General features: G+C 46.4%; 1 protein-coding gene across 2 annotated transcripts in view; it reads left to right on the plus strand.

The window, feature by feature from the left end:
- Window positions 1–540: 540 nt before the first annotated feature.
- Window positions 541–19,815, plus strand: part of KEU (Sec1/munc18-like (SM) proteins superfamily) — a 115,479-nt gene continuing 96,204 nt past the window's right edge. For both annotated transcript variants that reach the window (XM_086526753.1, XM_086526754.1), the window contains exons 1-2: window positions 541–773; window positions 1,172–1,227. In XM_086526753.1, the coding sequence (XP_086382879.1) occupies window positions 698–773; window positions 1,172–1,227 (132 nt within the window). In that variant the 5' untranslated portion in view covers window positions 541–697. The remainder of the gene's footprint in view (window positions 774–1,171; window positions 1,228–19,815) is intronic.

Raw genomic sequence — 19,815 nt, forward strand, 5'->3', positions numbered from 1 at the left:
GGTGCTAGTAATATGTTCGATGGACCCGAGTTTATTTTTTATGTCCTAGTTTATTTTTGCTTGGGTGTTTTACTTTATGAGCAAGTGAAGTGACAGGGGGGCAAGGAAACCCACATGTGCACGTGGTTAGGGCATTAGGTTGCCAACAAGGGGGTCATGATTTTGAAACCCGGGTTGTGGTCAATGTTGACAACTTTTTGCAAACCGTCCCGTTTTGAGCTCACCGTCGATCCCACCTCCCAGGGTTCATTTAAGACCCCGTGGTATATAGTGTTCTGGATGGTACAACCTTGATCTTTGGAATCTGCAAGTGAAGGGAACATTATGTTCCTTTTCTTAATGAAATGGACGGCCATGATCCTTTCTAGAATCTGGGCTGTCAATCCCAGAAATCTGGGCTGTGGAACGTCCCTTCTCCTCCTCCAAGTCTCCAAAAGTATTGTTCAATTATATTGAAATTTGAAAAAATCAACCTTGGCTGTTTGCAAGAAACAACCCAGCAAAAGCCTCAAACAACCTGGGCAAAGGCATTTTGGCATAAACGTGACAAGCATTATAAAATAGCCATTGCGGGCAAGCCTCGGTTAGTCTACTCGAGCTTTGCCTCGCCCACTCGCCCACGCTTCTCCATTTCTGTCTGGATTTGGAGAAGTTTATAACGCCTGTGGTGTTGGGTTTTCTTCCTGTCTGCCTTACCATGTCAGGATCCGATTCTTCCTTGTTTTCTTGGAGCTCTGGCAGCCACAAAAGCTTTCGACAACTTACACGAGAACGTGAGTTTTTGTGAAATTCCTAAATCCATTACCATCAGAAGCAGTGAACATGTGCATACCGCTGCACATATTTGTGTTCTGCATTGTATTTTCTTCAAAACTGGGGGCTACTTTGGCAAATTTTGCTTTGGAAGCATTAAAGATGTGCACATTTGAATATATGAACACTATGATTGGAGAGGTCATTAGAGGCTATTGTAGGTTGCTCTAGCAAGCAATGGCAGGTTACATGATGCTGTACCTGGCAACTTCGCTTCTTCTTTTTGTGAAGCCCGGCTCTCTCTTTTTATATGAGCAGCTGAGGTTTTTGCATTGTTGTTCTGTCGCATGCTCTTGCAGTCTTGCATATAGCAGCTTCTCATCATGTCAGAATCATATTTGAGTGATTATGTTGGCAGGTCTTCTTCAAGAAATGCTCAGAATGGTTAGAGGAAAGGATGCCTCCGATTGGAAGGTAATCAAGATCACGCAACCTTTGAAAAGTCAGATTGGGTTCTTGATGGGAAACACTTTTTCACTGCTAGAAACTTCAGTGCTTTTCCAATTACTATTATCTGTTGTTTGATGTATTTGTTTGAAATTGATTGTTTTATTTGCTGGCAAGGTGTGGGAATCTCAAAACCAGGAGTAGCAGTTGTTTTATTCTCATTTTAATGCTGTTAAGAGTACATACAAAAGTGGAAACTTTTGCTTGCAGATGTTGCAACTTATTACTGGTGTTAGGGAACCGCATAGTCATTGACTAACCCCCCCCCCCCCCCCCCCCCCTTCCCCCTTTTCCCCAAAGCCAAAAAAGACGGACAGCATGTAAGAATGTTTGTTTGGAGTCCTGTTTGCAACTCGGCAATGTGCCGATTGAGATTGTGCAATGTGGCGTGAGAGAAGGGAATCAACTTATTGTGCATGTACTGGGATTAGGAGCCGAAGGAGTACATTGTTAAACCAGAGGAATCCTGAAGACAGTGAACCCTTCACAATACCTTTCATTTGCCAAAAGCGAAGTCTCAATGGATTATCACATCAGCGGGGATGTCCAAAGTAGTTCAAATGTGTTATGTGCGGGCGGGAGAGAGAGAGAGAGAGAGAGAGAGAGAGAGAGAGAGAGAGAGAGAGAGAGAGAGAGAGAGAGAGAGAGAGAGAGAGAGAGAGAGAGAGAGAGAGAGAGAGAGAGAGAGAGAGAGAAAGAGAAATGAAATGAAATGTTATATTAACGTCTTCAAAAGGCCAAAATGACCTATGAGACCAATCAGTTACAAAATAGTGAATCTAATACCATGTCTGGGTACAAAAGAACTAGAAGTGGAACAAAATACTACTACTACTACTACAATCTAAAACTACGTGGGTGTAGCAGCTGATACAATAGGTACCCGGTAAACTAGATGTAACAGTGTGTGAAACAAAGATGGAAGAAATGGTGAGGATCCATCCTCATCTGCACTCTGGATGTCGAGGGAGTATGGCTCGAATCTTCTGTTGTAGTCTCCGTCGATGCTGTGTAGCTCCTCTCCTCAGTCGCGGTCGTCTGTATCTCTGTAGCTCCAATGCTCGGTCGATGAGAGTGCCAGTAGTGGTCGAATGAGTGTGGGACGAGCTCTGCAGTGGTGGCTGCTCCTCTGGCTGTCCCATATCTAGTGAAGAAATCTGTAATGTGTCTCTGGGACTGCCTCTCTCTAGCTCTCCCCAGTAAAGTGTCTCTATACCTGTGTAACTCAAGTAGATATAGTCCAAGACATCTCTGATCCTCATAACTCATGACCCTAGATAGAGGACCAAAACCCTCTCTGAATAAGCAGTGGAAACGCCCCCGTATCTCATAGAACACTGTGCAATGACATATGTAGTGCAACTCTGTCTCTGGCTCTCTCTGGCATAATCGGCATATCCTGCTGTCTGCTGGTATCCCTCTGAATCTACCAGTCTCAATCTCGAGCTGATGTGAGGATGTGCGTATCTGACCAATGGCACAACGCAAACCATGAGACATATGTGTGTCCATGTAGCTGGGTCGAATCACAAACCCATCTCCTGTGAGGTGGAGAAGATGCTCTCTATAGAAAGCCATCTTCGTGCTCAACTCCTGAGGCGGCTCTATCCATGTCCTCCTGGTGTCGAGCTGGATCAGGTCCTGACGAATGAGTCTAGTGATCTCCACCCGTGTAAGAGACAGCGAGGGTGCCTGAAGAGAATACTGGAAAGTGGGCAACCTGTCCATGGTGAAGCCATGCGCCTGAAACCATGAAGTCATCTGTGCATACCAGCATGAAGTGTCTCCCTGTAGAGCTAACTGTCTAGAAGACTCAAGGCCCAGTCTAGCATATCTGTCTCTAGTAGTATCCCATAGGCTGTGCACAAAGGACACTGATCTGGTAAGTGCCTCAATCTCCATGGGGGGGGCAGCTAGCTCTGCTCGAATGATCGCGTGAGGTACGGAGGCCTTGGCTCTAATCAATCGGGAGATCATAGATACCAAGGGCCTCTCCATACGTCTCCAACCATCCTGGCCTACAGAAGGTCCCCATACCTGTACCCCATACATCATAGCTGAGGCTACTAAAGTATCAAAGAGCCATAACTTTGTCCGAGGTTCCTGGAACTGAACCTGCGAACACATCCTCTCCAAGCTTCCCAAGGCCGCATAAGCTCTGGTCAGTCTAGTCTCTGCTGCTCTCCCCAAAGAAAACCTCGGCCCAGTGAAGACTATCCCAAGGTAAGTGTATGCATCTGTATACTCCACAATCTCTTGACCATACGTGAAGGTCGGTGCCGATCTCCTGATCCACTGCGGTGTGGTGTTAAACACCATGACCTTGGTTTTACCAAGGTTTACAGACAATCCACTATCCTCTGCAAAACTGTGTAATGCATCCAACTGTCGCTGCATACCCTCTGGTGAGTCAGAGATCAAGACAATATCATCAGCATATAACAACAATGGGATCCACGTCCCTGCCAGCTGGGCACCTCTATCACCCTCTCTGTCAATGTAATCAGACACCTCATCAACATACATACCAAATAGAGTAGGAGACAATGGGCAACCCTGTTTCACCCCGATAGTGGAGTGAACTAAGTCAGATATCCCCTCTGGGGTGCGTACATGTCCCATCACTGATCTGTATAAAGCCATAATCCCCCAAATCAACACTGTGGGCACCCCCATCTCCTGCAGTCTGCGCATCAGTCGAGCTCTCGGTACCATGTCAAATGCTTTGCGGAAATCCACAAAGCTACAATAAATCCGTCTCCCATGTGACCTGCCCTCCTCAATGATAGCTCTGAGTGTCAGAATATGGTCAAGAGTGGAGAAACCCCTCCTGAAACCTGCCTGTCCCTTTGCCCGTACACCCTCACCCTCTGCCCAGTTACTCAACTGCTGCTCAATAATGGATGCATACAATCGTGCCAGTGTGTGTCCAACCATAATAGTGCGGTAATTTCCAGGCTCTGTAGGATCACCTGCCTTGAATATAGGCACAATAGTAGACAACCTCCAAGTCTCAGGTAATCCCTCACACATGGCACGATTGAACAACACTGCAAGAACCTCCATCAGCATATCCCTAGCATGTATAAAGTGCTCCGCTACTAGACCGTCATGATCGTAAGCCCTCCTGGTCCTCATCCTGTCAATGGCTCTCTTTACCATCTCAGTGGTAAAGAAGGTGCTCGTAGGTGGACATGGCTCTGTAGGATCTGGAAGGGGATCCTGCCCAGGAACCGTATATAACGATGTCGCATACTGGCCCCACACATCAGGAGAAGTAATCACTGGGGGAGGGGAGTGCTCATGGAAGAGTCGCCATGCCTCGCCTGAGTCTCTACTCAAGAACAACTGATACAAGTCTCGCTCCATCTGGGCCAGGTAAGCTCGTTTCTTCTTTCGCACAAGGCGTCGGAAAGCAATCCGCGACTGTCTGTAGGTGATGACTCCTAAATGAAGATCCCTCTGAAGCTGGGCTCTCATCTCTCTGCACTCCTCATCATACCAACTATTCTGGGGCATGCTCCCAGAATGTCGCCTCCGATCCGGTTGAGTGTGTGGGTATGCCTCTGATGCTGCATCATGTAGTGTCTCAGTCAGTAAAGTAGTGCACTCCTCTACTGAGAGGCCTGGAGCAACTGTGCATAGACGATCCCAGATCGCCTCTGTATAAACCGAGTCAGTCTCTAGTGTAAATGTATAACGGGTGTGTGACCTGCCTCCTGATTTCTGGGCTGTACTAAACTGAAAAGATACGGACAATGTCAAGAGAGCATGATCCACTGCTACGCCCACTGGTCTGGCTCCCACTGTGAAATCCTGAATACAAGGAATAAAGCTCGGCTGTGTCATAACATAGTCCACTGTACTGGCCCCATGTTTGTGTGGAAAACATGTGAAGCCTGCTGCTCCAGGAAACCGCTGTAAGCCATTAAGTATGGCTAGCCCATGTGTAGTCGTCATCTCCGTGAGGTATCTCCCATACTCAGTCTGCTCTCTATCATGTGAGCATCTGTCAAACCCCAGCTCCCCCACATCCAACTCTCTAAGCATCTCATCTGAAGTGTCGTAGAAGACTGTCTGACAGTTGCCCGTTCGAGCATTGAAGTCTCCTAGGAGGATGATATCACCATCCCTAGAAAACTCCCATATATCATCATCTAGAATTGAGAAAGGCGACTGCCCTCTGGATACAGCATATACTGACGTACTGGGGGGAAGTAACATATAGCAATATATAGAAATCGACCTGTGTCAGCTCTCAGCCTCACCCACATGTATCTAGCCTGATCATGTTATGAAATGAAATGTTACATTAACGTCTTCAAAAGGACAAAATGACCTATGAGACCAAAACGTTACAATGCGGTGAATGTGATACAATGTTTGAGTACCAAAAATAAAAAGGTATTGAAAAAGGGGTACTATAGAATCGTAAACTGCTAGATGTGAACTAAGCAGCTAGCTGGAATTGTGTAGGATACGAGTAGGGGGATGAAAGTAGTGATTGAGGGCTAATAAAACACAATGTGGGTGTGTGTGTGGGGATATAATGGGTAAGAGCTGATCTGATACAAAGGCTGGTACAAGATGAGCAGGATGTACAATCCTGAAAAGAGCTAAATCTTAGAAGATCCATCATTGGTCGTTGGCGGATCTCATCAATCTTCTCCATGGTTAGAGTTTGACCGGCGTCGTGCATGTCGGGCCAAAGTGATCCGAATCCTTTGATGCAGCCTCCGTCGATGCTGTGTAGTCCTGTGCAGTCATGGGCGTTTGGATCTCGGTCGCTCGATCGCTCAGTGTGCCTTTGGTGTGAGGAGAATGTGAGCTCTGCTGTGGTAGCTACTTCTCCGGCTACCCAGTGTCTTGCTCTAAAGAAGTCTGTGATCTGGCTCTGAGATTGGCTAGCCTCTCCTCTCATCAGGCTCTCTGTGTGTCTGTGGAGCTCGAGCAAAAACAGTCCTAGACATATCTGGTCCTCTTACCCCATGAATCTAGAGACTGGTCCAATGCCCTCTCTGAACAGGCAGTGAAAGCGGCCTTGTATCTCATAGTAAATTGGGCAGTCGCATGTGTAGTGCAACTCTGTCTCAGGCTCCATGCGACATAGGGGACATGTCATGGCCTCTGCCGGTACTCTGCTATATCTACGAGTCGATCCAAAGCTGGTCTGAAGATGTACGTATCTGGCCAATAGCACATCGTATCCCATGAGATTAGTGGGTGTCCACGTATCTGGGCCTCGTCACAAATCCATCCTTAGTAAGTGGAGAAGATGCTCTCTATAGAAAGCCATCTTTGTGCCCAGCTCATGTGTCGGTTGTATCCAAGTCCTCGTGCGACGTGGTATCTAGCTGAGTCAGGTCCTAGCGGATGAGCCTGGTGATCTCGGACTGTGTAAGAGTTAGAGAGGGTGCATCCAATGAGTACTGGAAGGGGGGCAATCTGTCCATGCTGAACCCATGTATGTGAAACCATGATGTCATCTCCCCATACTAGCATGTTGTATCTCCCTGCATAGCTAACTGTCGAGAGGACTCAAGTGCTAGGCGGGCATATCTATCTTTGGGGAGGTCCCACAAGCGGTGTCTAAAGGAGACTGATCTGGTAAGCGCCTCAACCACTAGTGGGAGGCAGCTAGCTCTGCTCGAATAATGTCATGTGGTACTGAAGCCTTGGCTCTAATAAGCCGCGAGATCATAGATCCATTACAATTTCAAGTAGCAACTTTGAGTGTGGTCTCTGCCGTCATGCGGAGCGTCTCTCCATAATAACCACTCGTCCATCTCTATAGAAGGCCAAATTTTCTCTCTCAGGCTGTCCTTATCAGGCATAACTTCTTGCATATGAGAAGCTGTGAGAGTGTGAGGTTGTCTGAAAGGAATATCCCCGTCTTCTTTAGTGTAGGACGCTTCTTCAAGAAATCGTTCTTTGCTTCCATGGAGGTGAAGCGAAGGATCAATGCTCTCTCCTTTGAAGTCTCCCCATTTCCTTCTCTCTTCTTCCCCACTATCCATGCCTCCGTGTGAGTGGCCTCACTACCCATCATAATTAGGAGTTCTTTGACTTCCCCCTCCACATCATCACAGTCTTTTAGACCGGTCACTTGTACATGTAAAGCTCTAGCCGTCTTCCTTTGCTCTTCCTCTAGGGTCATGTTGAAGATTGTGGGAGTGGGGATGGCTGTTGGTTCTTTCCCTTTCGCTTTCTTGGCGACTTCTATCCATTTCTCAGCCTCATCTACCTTCTTCTGTGTTTTTGTGATTACATCTACCCACGGTGACGTCTTCGCCTCATGTTGCTTCTCTTCTCCTTTGATCTTCCGCACTTGTCCCTTGATGACTTTGAGTTTCTCTATCATTGAGGGTTGGATTTCTCCTTCTTCAAGTCCACTCCCTGCTCTAGTTTCTGCAAGCTCTTGCTTGAGGGTTGAGACTTCCTCCCGGAGCGTTTGGACTTCGGCCTGGAAGTCTTCTTTTGCTTTTTTCATTGCTTGCCCTCGTTGAAGACCATTTGGATGAGGTTGGCCCTTTCTTTCCACCAATCTTCCATCTACGTTTTCCACTCTTTCATCTCTTTTTCCACCTGCGTTATCCTCTTGTTCGTGACCATGAATATTGCCTAAGTTACCGTCGAGGGAGACTTGCACACGGGTGAGCTGCTCTTGGTCACAGACAACGTGCAGGCAACCAACAAGCAGGGCAGCGGAGCCTACCGGCGACAGCTGATGCAACAGCCCATGGCAAGACGGGGGTTGGAGCAGCAGCGTGGCCCGCGATGGGTGCAGGTACCCGAAATAGGTGCAGGTTTTGCTTGGGGTGAAGTGCAGCGCGACCAGCAGGGGGCTGAAGAGCCAGTGTGCAGGAGGCTGATGGCGTGAAGGGGGCTGAAGAGCCAGCGACCAAAAGGAGGCTGAGGGCTGAGTGTAGCGCCTCTCTCTCTCTCTCTCATTGGAGCTGAGTGTGTGTGGAGGTGAGTAACCGGTTTTTCTTGGCTTGAATTGTCACAAACTGGTGACGTGGCATGGCCTTGGACACACATTACCAAGTGGGGCAATAGACCTGAACACACTCGCATTGGTTGGCAGCAGCGGAAAACGCGGAGACAGTGCTGACGTGGAAGTCCTAGATTTTCCGACGCAAAACGCGGAGACTGCTGATGTGACATTTGTAGGGAAACCTGCGCAGCTGCTGACATGGCAAAGCGTACGGAAAAGCTGGATTTAAGCTGGCTGACTTTTACCAAGGCTTTTGAGCCAGTTGCTTTATTTTTGGAGAAGCTTTCGACTACTGCTTTTGGTGTTCTGCTTTTGGGCATCCCTTGTAGCAAATGAATAAGTGGGCAGGGCCCTCACTCCTCAGAGCATCTGGACGCAGAGTCTGAGAGTGAGAACCCTCCCACTCTCTTGTACTTTGAACACAGATTAATACAAAAAGAAATACCGAAAGGGGCGCCAGTCTTTGGGGCCAATACCTCTACGCACGGAACTCCGCCGGGCCGTGTCGGATCAATTGTGAATTGTAAATTGTTTTGAAGTGAATCTCTGTTGTGTCGCGGTAGAATCTTGACTTGGGGTGTCCAAGTTTGTTATAGTGGTATCAGAGCGCGGCGGATTTCACTTCTACTGGGAAATTTGATCCTTTTCTCGCGACACTTATGGATTCCAACAAAGAACAGTCGACTTCCTCTGCATCTGGGGATGCGGGAAGAGATCATGAAGAAGATTCTCAGGAAGAGTACTGCCCACCTCGGCCTACTCAGGCAGAGATTGAAGAGATGGAACGTCGACAATTGGTTGACGCCGTGACAAAGATGATGATCAACATTGTGAAGGAACCGAAATTTGCAAAATTTTTGACTCAGACATCCTTCGACGAGGTGCACACCCAGTGGCAGAAGGCCACAGAGCCACCCCTCAAACCGGCACTCAAGGAACGTCCTGATCCGAGGATGTTTACAGAGCAAGAATTGGAAGAGGTGGTTGATACACGGATTACTCAGTTTTTTGACGCGAACAACAAAGCCAAAAAGCAGAAGAAAGGAACTGACTTCTTGGGTTATTTGGGTCGTCAATCTACTTTTGCCTCGGCAAGAAAGCAGAAGAAGCGTGTGCGATTTGAAGGAGTATCCAGATCTTCTTTTTCTTCTTCTTGTGACAGTTCTAGCTCTTCTGACTCGAGCGAAGAAGACAGGAAAGGGAAAAAGCGAAGCAAAAAGCAAAGCTTCGGAAAGGGAAAGAAAAAGGCAAAGAAGCCTAAGTTTCGCCCAGTTTCTGACAATTCTACAGAGGACTCGTCTTTAGATAGTTCGGACTTCGACGATCACAGATCCTACGCAAAGAAGAAGCATTTCAATAAAGCCAACAAGTATGACTTCCTCGAAGATAAAAGAAAGAAAGTTCGAGAATTTAAAGAAGGTGGACAGTCAATTGAGTTTGACACTTTTTTTGGTTGCGGGGAACATGGGCCCCTCTTCCGCGAAGTGCCCTATAAAGGCACAGAAAGAACAAGATGAAGAAATGCCAGAGTGTTTGAAAGTAGTTGAGGAATGTGGACGAAAAGGCAAGATGAAAGTAGGACTGGTTCCAGATTGCCTGGGTACTGACCCAAGCAGGATTGATGAAAGTACATAACTTTGCCGAGCTTGGGGCAAAGTGAAAGATCAAGAAGCCTTGATTTTCTTTGATGGAGGAGCCAAGGCCAACTTCATTTCACCTGAATTGGTGGCGCGGCTTGAGATTACACCCGATCGGATGGGACCACAAGTAGAGGCATTTCTAGCGGCAGCCGGTAGGGACGTGGCCATTACACCCGTCATTGGCAAACTTCGGTTGCATTGTCAGGGGTATTTAGGGCACGAGGACTTCTACATAATGCCCTTGGACGGTTGTGATGTCCTCCTGGGAGTCCCTTGGTACCATAAGAACAACGTCGTGGTCGATTATCGGGCGAAGAAAGCGACATTGACTATTGAAAAGGGCCGAAACATTGTACTTGATGTGAAACTTAAGGGCGAGTCTGTCCCTATTGGATCGGCTTCAGCCGTTTCGAAATTAATAAAATCCAGTATGTTTGTTTACTCGATCTTTTTGAAAGAGTTGAATGATGAACATAGGACAAATATGTCAACTTGATAAAGAATGCCAAGATTTTCTCCACACTCATGCCGATTGCTTTTCTGAGGGCCTGCCAGGCGAGTTGCCACCAGCTCGTCCCGAGGATCATACCATTGATGTGATACCTGGAAGCACACCATCGAACCGGCCACCTTATCGTGTGAGCTGAGCCCATAATGAAGAGATTATGAACCAAGTGAAAGACCTCTTGAAAAAGGGTCTTATCCAGTCGAGTATGTAAGAAACTTGGACACTCCAAGTTAAGAATCTACGGCGACACGACAGGAATTCACTTCGAAACAGCTCACATTTTGATTCGACCCCGGTCTGGCAGAGTTCCGTGCCTATAGATATTGGCCTCATAGACTGGCGCCCCTTTCGGTATTTCTTTTTGTATTAATCTGCAACTCAAAGTACAAGGGAGAGGGAGGGTCTCACTCTCAGACTCTGCGTCCAGATGCTCTGAGAAGTGGGAGCCCTGCTCACACTTATAAAGGTTTTACAAGGGATGCCAAAAGCAGAGCCCCAAAAGCTGCCAATTTAAAAGGATTCAAACTTTAAAGCAACTTGCTCCCAAAAGCTACCCAATATTTGCGTAGATTTTCAGCCTTGCATGTTGTCACGTGACACATCCCAACCCTATGTGTCCGTGGACAATCTACACCACAGCAGGGTTGAGTCAAGTCAAGTCAAGTCTAGATTAGCAGTGATCTGGCACTTTTGTGAGTATTCGTAGACCGTGCATGCATAGTCACTTAGCATAGATGCATATCCTCCGGTTGCACACAGCATGATCGTCGGAATTCCCATCAGAATCCATTAGCATCAGTTAGGGGAATTTTCCAGTGCATTTAGCCTATTTTCCTATTTTTGGTTATTTTCACTTATTATTTTTAAGTGACTTTCCAACAAAAGTAGGTAGGGCAATTTTGCTAAGTTAATATATAAGCAAACCCAAGTTTGCACTTTCTGGCAGAAGAGGCAGCAGGAGCACCTTGCTCAACAAGCAACTTCTCAGCAAGACCAACCCCCGTGACTACTCTGGCGTTTTCTCCACAGAAGACCTAGCGTTTTTGCATCAGATCAGCCTTGGCGATTTGTGCACAGCAGATCAGCCCCGGCGTCATCACGACATAGCAAATCAGCCTAGCGTTTTTGCATTTGCAGAACCCCGGCGACAGAAGGACCAAATTTAGCTCCTGGCGTTTTTGGATTTCAGCAGCAAATTAAGACCGGCATTATTCACCTAAACTGTAGCAGATTCAGCCCGTAAAGACCATCAGTTTTCAGCCCTAAGAAACCTCATTTTTCAGCCAAGAAAACGCAGCCAAAACAGTCATTTTCAGCCACCGAAACAGTCCCGAAATTCAGCGATTAGAAGATTTCAGATTTCAGCCATCGTCGTCGTCATCGTCACCGTCGTCACCATCGTCGTCATCGGCATAGACCAAGTTGCATAGTCCATTGCATACGCATTGTACACCTTTGTGCAATCAAAGAATAGACCACTCTTGCCGACGAGAGTGGGGCCTCCGGAGGAGGGTTTTACAACGTCTTTGGTGTCGTATCTCTTCTCTCAGTCTCATTCACTTGCACGCACAATATCCACTCACTTTGTTCGTGATCATAGCACTCTCCATAAGACGGAAAGCTCTCTCTTTCCCTAAAGAACTAAAAGGAACCTTGAGCAATAAAGATCACTAATCTTGAGAAAATACAACATTCATTCCGCTGCACCTAACACATGTGTAGCCAAAAAGCAGCAAAATTTCGTACGCTGCTGCCTCCGTGAAACGCACCGTAAAATGCGGAATTCCGTACAGTGTGTCCGTACACTGCCAGCGCGTTCAGCGGCGGAATTTTCGGAAGCCACATCATCACTGCAGTTAGTCGGGGCAGGTGTGTGTGTGTGTACGGGGAAACCGCGTCACCAGTTTGTGACATACCCCCCTCTTGAAAGCATTGTAATTGCCCTCGATTACGCCTGCAAAACAGACAGAAGCCATAAACTGTCTTAGCAAACACCGACTGTTAGTACCGATGCACTAGGAACCCACATCTAGCACATGTACCAATCGACAATCACATCACATGACATCACAGGACATCACATGACAAATAACATTCACAAATTCATTCGGATCTGAGACCATGATTTATCGGCAATGTATGTAGCAATCGCATCTAGATCCACTCCGGACCTCATAGATGCCCGATTGACTAATCCTTATTGCAACTATGTCTATCGAGATCTTTCAGACCGAAATGTTGCAGTCATTTCGTCTATCAGTTTCTGCACTTAAACAAGTCGAGAACAAATTCGTATCATATTATCGGGAATTGCAGTTCATAAAGTCATACAACAGAATACTGTCAGTCCATAGTATCCTTGAAACTCAAAGAGACATTAGTGACTTTAATATCAAAAATCGAGGCAATCTGTTGACAAAGGAGTGGAGCGACTCCCCTCTTGTGCATACCCGCTGCACCAGATTTTGCCCAAGCTGAGTTCACGGCTCCATTTAGAATAGACTATGCTAATCCAAATGCTTAAAGGTAAAGATTCACAATCTTAGGAGTATTTGCTAGGTGGTCCTCCTCCATCCACTTCGCATCCAAATTTCCAATGCAAGATAGTTCTTGAATTTAACCAAGAATTACCTTATCACTTTACCCTTAATCTTTTTGTCTTTATGTGCCAATATCTGTTCAAGAACAAGGATCTCCTTGTTTTCTTCCACTTCGGGTTGCTCATCAGGCTCCCCATCTTTGGGCACATCGCCTTTAAAAGGCTTCAAGAGATTCTCCAAGTATCGGGCAGCTTCAGTCTAAAGTAGACATCGCTTCAATCTAAAGGAGACATCATTTATCTTTTCGGAAATCTGGAAAGGTCTGTAGTATCGCATACTAAGCTTTGGAAAAAGCCTCTCCTTTCCCTTTTTCTTTCTCAGGCGTGCCTTCTCAAAACGTAAGAGCACCCAATCGTTCTCCTTCAATTTCAAATTGCGACGATGGCGATCTGTTGCCTTTTTCTGTCTTTCCTGAGATTTCTGCAAAGCCTCGCAGACCTTGGCAAAAGGCGTGTCCAAGTCACGCGTGTACTCGTCGGCTTCAAAAATCTTATCTTTCGTGCTTAGGAAGGGTGGAACCTTTCTAGCACCTTCAATAATCTCAAATGGTGCCTTCCCCGTCGAAGAGTGTATCGTGTTATTGTAGGCAAATTCCACCAAAGGTAAATACTTTTCCCATTGAGTCTTCTCATCTGAGACGTAAGACTTCAATAAATCTAGTACCATTGAATTGGCAATCTCCGATTGCCCGTCAGTCTGCAGGTGGACCGATGACGAGAACTGCAACCGCGTGCCAATGTTCTCCCAAACAGTCTTCCAAAACGAACTCGTGAATCTGGGGTCCCTGTCGGAGACAATCGTCTCAGGCATGTCATGTAATCTGAAGATCTGGGCCACAAACAGTCTCGCTAAGTGATCCGGCTTGACTGTTTTCTTCACTGGAATGAAATGAGCTTGCTTTCTAAATCTGTCAATAACAGTCCAGATACCATCGTGACTACTTTGTGTTTTTGGGAGATAAAAAATGAAATCCATTGCAATACTTTCCCAGGGGCGGGTGGGTATGGGTAAAGGCTGTAACAATCCCTGTGCTTTATGCTTGTCAAACTTGACCTTCTGGCATACCAAGCAACTGCGTACAAAATCATCCACATCCTTCTTGAGTCCCGGCAAAAAGAAGTATCTCTCCACGGCATACCAAGCAACTGCGTACAAAATCATCCACATCCTTCTTGAGTCCCGGCAAAAAGAAGTCTCTCTCCACACCTTTCAAGGTGGTAGCTATGCCGCGGTGACCCGTAAAAGGTGGACAGTGGCATTCGGTTAAAATCTTTTCCCTCAACGTTTGTGTAACGCACAACATTGTTTTCCTCTTCAAGTAGCCATCCCGAATGGAATATCCCGCTACTATCTCCCCATTCCGTATCCGAGTGAAAATATATGCAAAATTCTGTATCTGTGGCATACTAATCGAGCATATCCTCGAAGCTCTTATGATGTATCGCGGAAATAGCCAGAACCAACGGCTTCCGGGACAAAGCATCTGCCCACCAAATTCTTCTGTCCCTGCACATGGACAATCTGGAAGTGAAACTGTGACAAGATGTTCGCCCACCGCATCTGCTTTTCCGATAGCTGCTTCTGTGACAAGAAGTAGCGTCAACTCTAATGATCTGTGAAGACCGTAAAATCCGCTTCGAGTATGTAATGTCACCACTGAGTAAGAGCATCTGATGATCGCCAAAAGCTCTTTCTCATAAATCTGTGCTGTCAATTCCGGCCTTGAAAACAATCGGCTTTTGCAGGCAATGACATGGCCTTCTTGCATTAAGACCGCACCCAGACTACGACCGCAAGCATCACAATATACTTCGAATGACTTTTGCAAATTCGGCAAAGTCAAAACTGGTCCTGTAGTCAATTTTTCTTTCAATGTCTGAAAGGCAGTCACCTCTGTGGGTCCCCACGAGAAAGGGACTCCTTTTTGCGTCAACATATGTAAAGGGGAAGCAACATCTGCAAACTTTCTAATGAACCGCCTGTAGTACGAACACAAGCCCAAGAAGCTTCTAACTTCATGGACATTCTTCAAATCGGGCCAATCACGGATAGTCTCTATCTTGGCCGGGTCCATCTGACTCATGCTGTTGAGACAATGTGTCCCAAAAAGTGTATCTCGGGTGAAACCGGCCCGTGGGGCGGTAGGCTTTGGCTTTCACCCGAAATTCTTTACTATAGACACACACAGAGAGAACGTGCAAAGGAAACCTGCGACGAGAATTAAGTTTTAACACTTAAGTACACACACGGCTCGCAAGCTAGAATGCTCCGAGCAGACGCCGACAACCTGTAGGTCCCAAAATTGGCGCCCCTTCCGGTATTTCTTTATTCTTTAACAGAGGGAGTAAAACCTGTGATTTTCTACGAGCTGTCCCGCATAATCCGGGCTGAAATCCACCTGTTCTGGCCCAATTTCGCAGCATAACTGTACTAGGACGCTTCACAGTCATTATCCCCACGCAATAGATGACTTTCCCGACGCACACGGACACTTTGCAAAACTTGGCGAGAACCATGCTGAATTCTCTGTTTTCTGCCCCGAAAATGCGCCAGATCACCTTTACAGCGGTCCCCTCGAGTCCCCGAACCTCCTGCGGGTATTAGGGACCGTTTAGGGTCGAAACCCTAAACCTTCAAAAATACACAGCAGGCTGTAATTCCCTGCTTTGGGCTTTGTTTCGTGTGCCAGTGGCATCCGTAGCAAGTCCTCGAGCTCCCGCACATGTAGGGCTACTTGCCCTTTGAATCGGACGAGATTTCTCACGTGAAACCTCTCCGAATTCACTTGTACCTGCGGGGGATTAACCACTAGCTAATCCAGTACCTGTGCAAGAGGCTCTTGCCTCGGCAATCGCGCATGAACCCACACAACTGTACATCAGTCAAATGAAAAGCCCTGTTGTGGGGCATCACATAACTGCATGTAGGGGAGAGAGAGAGCAGTGTGTAGTGTGCAGGGCATCACTCCTAGCACCACACTATACATGAGAGGGAATGGAAGCACTCCATAGCTTTTAACCTGTGACAGTTCTTCAAAATGAGGTCTCCCAGCTTATAATTCAGGGCTACCTCTTCTTTGCAATAGGAAAGTACACTAAAATGCGCCACTTGGCACAATTACACGCATTTTCCCATTTCGGGGTTGCCGCCTAATAATCTCCCGACTGGTTGTCCAGTTGACTTTGCGGTAGAGTTGTAAAATGTTCCCCTTGTCATTCCGGAGGTAATGGCGCGAACACATTTCACGGCCCAAAATAGCAATTCCCTAAATTTTAGGAGGTGCTTCCGTTGGGCTCCCACTAGTCATTTGACCATCTATCCTCATTGGGACCACATCCAAAAGTGCAATGTGGCCCAACTGTCGGATACATTTTGTTGGTGATCCCACCTTGACTTTATGCCTTTATTGAGTTCACTTCCTAGTATCCACCAACTTGCTAAGTGCGACAGGGGGACCTACATGATCTTGCACTGAGGCTAGACATCCTCTTACTATACAAATTCCAGTGCCGACCACTTCTCGTCTGTGGGTGAAACTACCGTTCACATTGGCCATACAATGTCCGACCGTTTGCTACTTCAAAAAAAGGGTCTCAGAAAATAAAACAAAAATCATTGGAAAGAAACCAACAACTAAGGTTAGCAGTTGCCACGTCCTCGTGACATAGTTAACAGCTGCCACGTCCTCGTGACATCGGGTAGAAAAAATTCACTTTTCTTCGCATTAATCACCAACTTGTGATCTCGTAATGCCTGAAAGACCTGGCAGATGTTTCTCTATGTTCTGCCTCATCCTTGGAGAAAACAATGATGTCGTCAAAGAAAGTACCAACAAATAGTGTGTACTCTCGAAAAATCTTGTCCATCATCCGGTAAAATGTCGTAGGAGCATTGGTTAGGCCAAAAGGCATCACCAAAAACTCAAATAACCCAAAAGTCATCCGAAAAGCTGTCTTGTAGGCATCTCCCTGCGCGATTGGGATCTGATGATATCCGCTCTTCAAGTCGATCCTGCTAAAACACGAGGATCCTTGTAGTCGGTCAAGAATATCATCGATCCTAGGAATCGGAAATTTGTTCTTGATGATGATTTTGTTGAGAGCTCTATAAACGGTGCACATTCTCCAAGATCCCTCTTTCTTCAAAACCAACAACACTGGAGAGCAATACGGTGAAGTACTAGGCTGGACAAGACCCTTTTTTAAGAGGTCTTACACTTGGTTCATAATCTCTTCATTTTTGGCTCGGCTCACACGGTAAGGTGGCGGGTTTAGTGGTGTGCTTCCAGGTATCAGATCAATGGTATGATCCTCGATGTGAAACTTAAGGGCGAGTCTGTTCCTATTCTGTCGGCTTCGGCCGTTTCCAAATTAATGAAATCCAGTCTGTTTATTTACTCGATGTTTTTGAAAGAGTTGAATGATGAGAATAGGACAAATATGTCTGAACTTGATAAAGAACGCCAAGTTTTTTTCCACACTCATGCTGATTGCTCGTCCTAGGGAATTCCAAGGAGGACATCACAACCTTCCAAGGGCATTATGTAGAAGTCCTCGTGCCCCAAATACCCGTGACAATGCAACCGAAGTTTGCCAATGACAGGTGTAATGGCTACGTCCCTGCCGGGTGTCGCTAGAACTGCCTCTGCTAGTGGTCCCATCCGATCGGGGGTGATCTCGAGCTGCGCCACCAATTCAGGCGAAATGAAGTTGGCCTTGGCTCCTCCATCAAAGAAAATCAAGGCTTCTTGGTCTTTCACTTTGCCCCAAGCTCGGCAAAGTTCTGTACTCTCGTCAATCATGCTTGGGTCAGTACCCATGCAATTTGGAACCAGTCCTACTTTCATCTTGCCTTTTCGTCCACGTTCCTCAGCTGCTTTTGAACCCTTAGGTCTGTCTTCTTCATCTTTGTCGTTCTGTTCTTTCAGGTGGCCTTTTTAGGGCACTTCGCGGAGATGTGCCACGTTTCCCCGCATCCAAAGAACTTCCCTTCTTTGATGTAGAGAGCTCTCTCTCAAAGAGTGAGCTTGGGTCGTGCATCCGTTTCTTTCTTTTCTGGGTTGCTCTTCTTCTTTCTACTTTCATTGTTCAAAGTCTGTTCGGTCCTTTGCGTCATGATTTCATATGTGGGGTAGGTCAAACTACCTGAATGAATGGCAAAACCCCGTTCCGCATGACTCATTAGTTCCTGAATGAAATCTGACTTTTGCTGTAAGCAGTGATCTTGGATCTCTGTAGGAAGTCCCAAGGTAAACCGCTCAATCTCTTCTTTGAACGAGATCTTCTTTAATTAAAAGGCTGGTAGAAAAGAGCTCCAGAATCTCTCGCAATGTGCGTCCAATGAATCTTTCTTGGTCATCCGAAGATGGTTCCAAGCAGTTCGTATGTCGCGTTCGTACTCCCGAGTCAACCAAGAAGAAATAAAAAGCCTTTTAAATCTTATCCGTTTAATTGGTGCTTTCTTGTTCAACAAAAGATGGATCACCAAGTTCGAGCATTTCCCTTGAAGTAAGAGGTAGCCCTCCGAATCTTGGAGTGCTCTGAGTAATGTCCTCCAAAGAAAAGCTATGTCAAACTTTTGTATGAAGGCCAAAGCCTTCGAAGCATCTCGAAATCCAGAAAACGTGTCAAATTTAATTGACTGTCCACCTTCTTTAAACTCTCGGACTTTCTTGCTTTTATTCTCCAGAAAGTCATACTGGTTGGCTTTATAGAAATTCTTCTTCTTTGCATAGAATATGTGATCATCGGAGTCCGAACTGTCTGAAGAAGAGTCCTTTGTAGAATTGTCAGAAACTCGGCTTCTTTGTCTTTTTCTTGCCCTTTCCGAAGCTTTGCTTTTTGCTTCGCTTTTTCCCTTTTCTGTCTTCCTCGCTCGAGTCAGAAGAGCTAGAAGAACTGTCAGAAGAAGAACTGGATACTCCTTCAAATCTGACATGCTTTTTTTGCTTTTTTGCCAAGGCAAAAGCAGATTGACGACCCAAATAACCTGGGAAGTCAGTTCCTTTCTTCTGCTTTTTGTCGTGCTTTTCAGCTTTGTTCTGTGCGTCAAAAAGCTGAGAAATCCGTGTATCAACCACCTCTTCTAATTCTTGCTCTGTAAACATCCTTGGAGTAGGAGGTTTCTTGAGTGCCGGTTTGAGGGGTGGTTCTGTGTTTGCCGCCACTGTGAGTGCACCTCGTCAAAGGAGGTCTGGGTCATAAATTTTGCAAATTTCGGGTCCTTTGCAAAATTTATCATCATCTTTGTTGCATCGTCAATCAATCGTCGACGCTCCATCTCTTCAATCTCCGCCTGAGTAGGCCGAGGAGGGCCATACTCCTCGTGAGAATCTTCTTCGTGATCTCTGTCCGCATCTCCAGATGCAGAGGAAGTCGATTGATCTTTGTCTGAATCCATAAGTGTCGCTAGAAAAAGGATCAGATTTCCCCGTAGCAGAGAAATCGGCCTCGCTCTGATACCAGTGTAATAAACTTGGACACTCCAAGTCCAGAATCTACCATGACACGACAGAAATTCACTTCAAAACAGTTCACAATTTGATTCGTCACCGGCGCGGAAGAGTTCCGTGTTTAGAGATATTGGTCCCAAAGACTGGCGCCCCTTTCGGTATTTCTTTTTGTATTAATCTGCAACTCTAGTACAAGGGAGTGGGAGGGTCTCACTCCTAGACTCTGCGCCCAGATGCTCTGAGAAGTGGGAGCCTTGCCCACACTTATAAAGGTTTTACAAGGGATCCCAAAAGCTGCCAATTCAAAAGCATTCAAATTTAAAGCAACTTGTTCCCAAAAGCTGCTCAATAATTTGCGT

The sequence above is a fragment of the Adiantum capillus-veneris genome, chromosome 13 (genome assembly GCF_014529385.1).
Source record: "Adiantum capillus-veneris isolate H3 chromosome 13, ASM1452938v2, whole genome shotgun sequence".
Lineage (NCBI taxonomy): Eukaryota > Viridiplantae > Streptophyta > Polypodiopsida > Polypodiales > Pteridaceae > Adiantum > Adiantum capillus-veneris.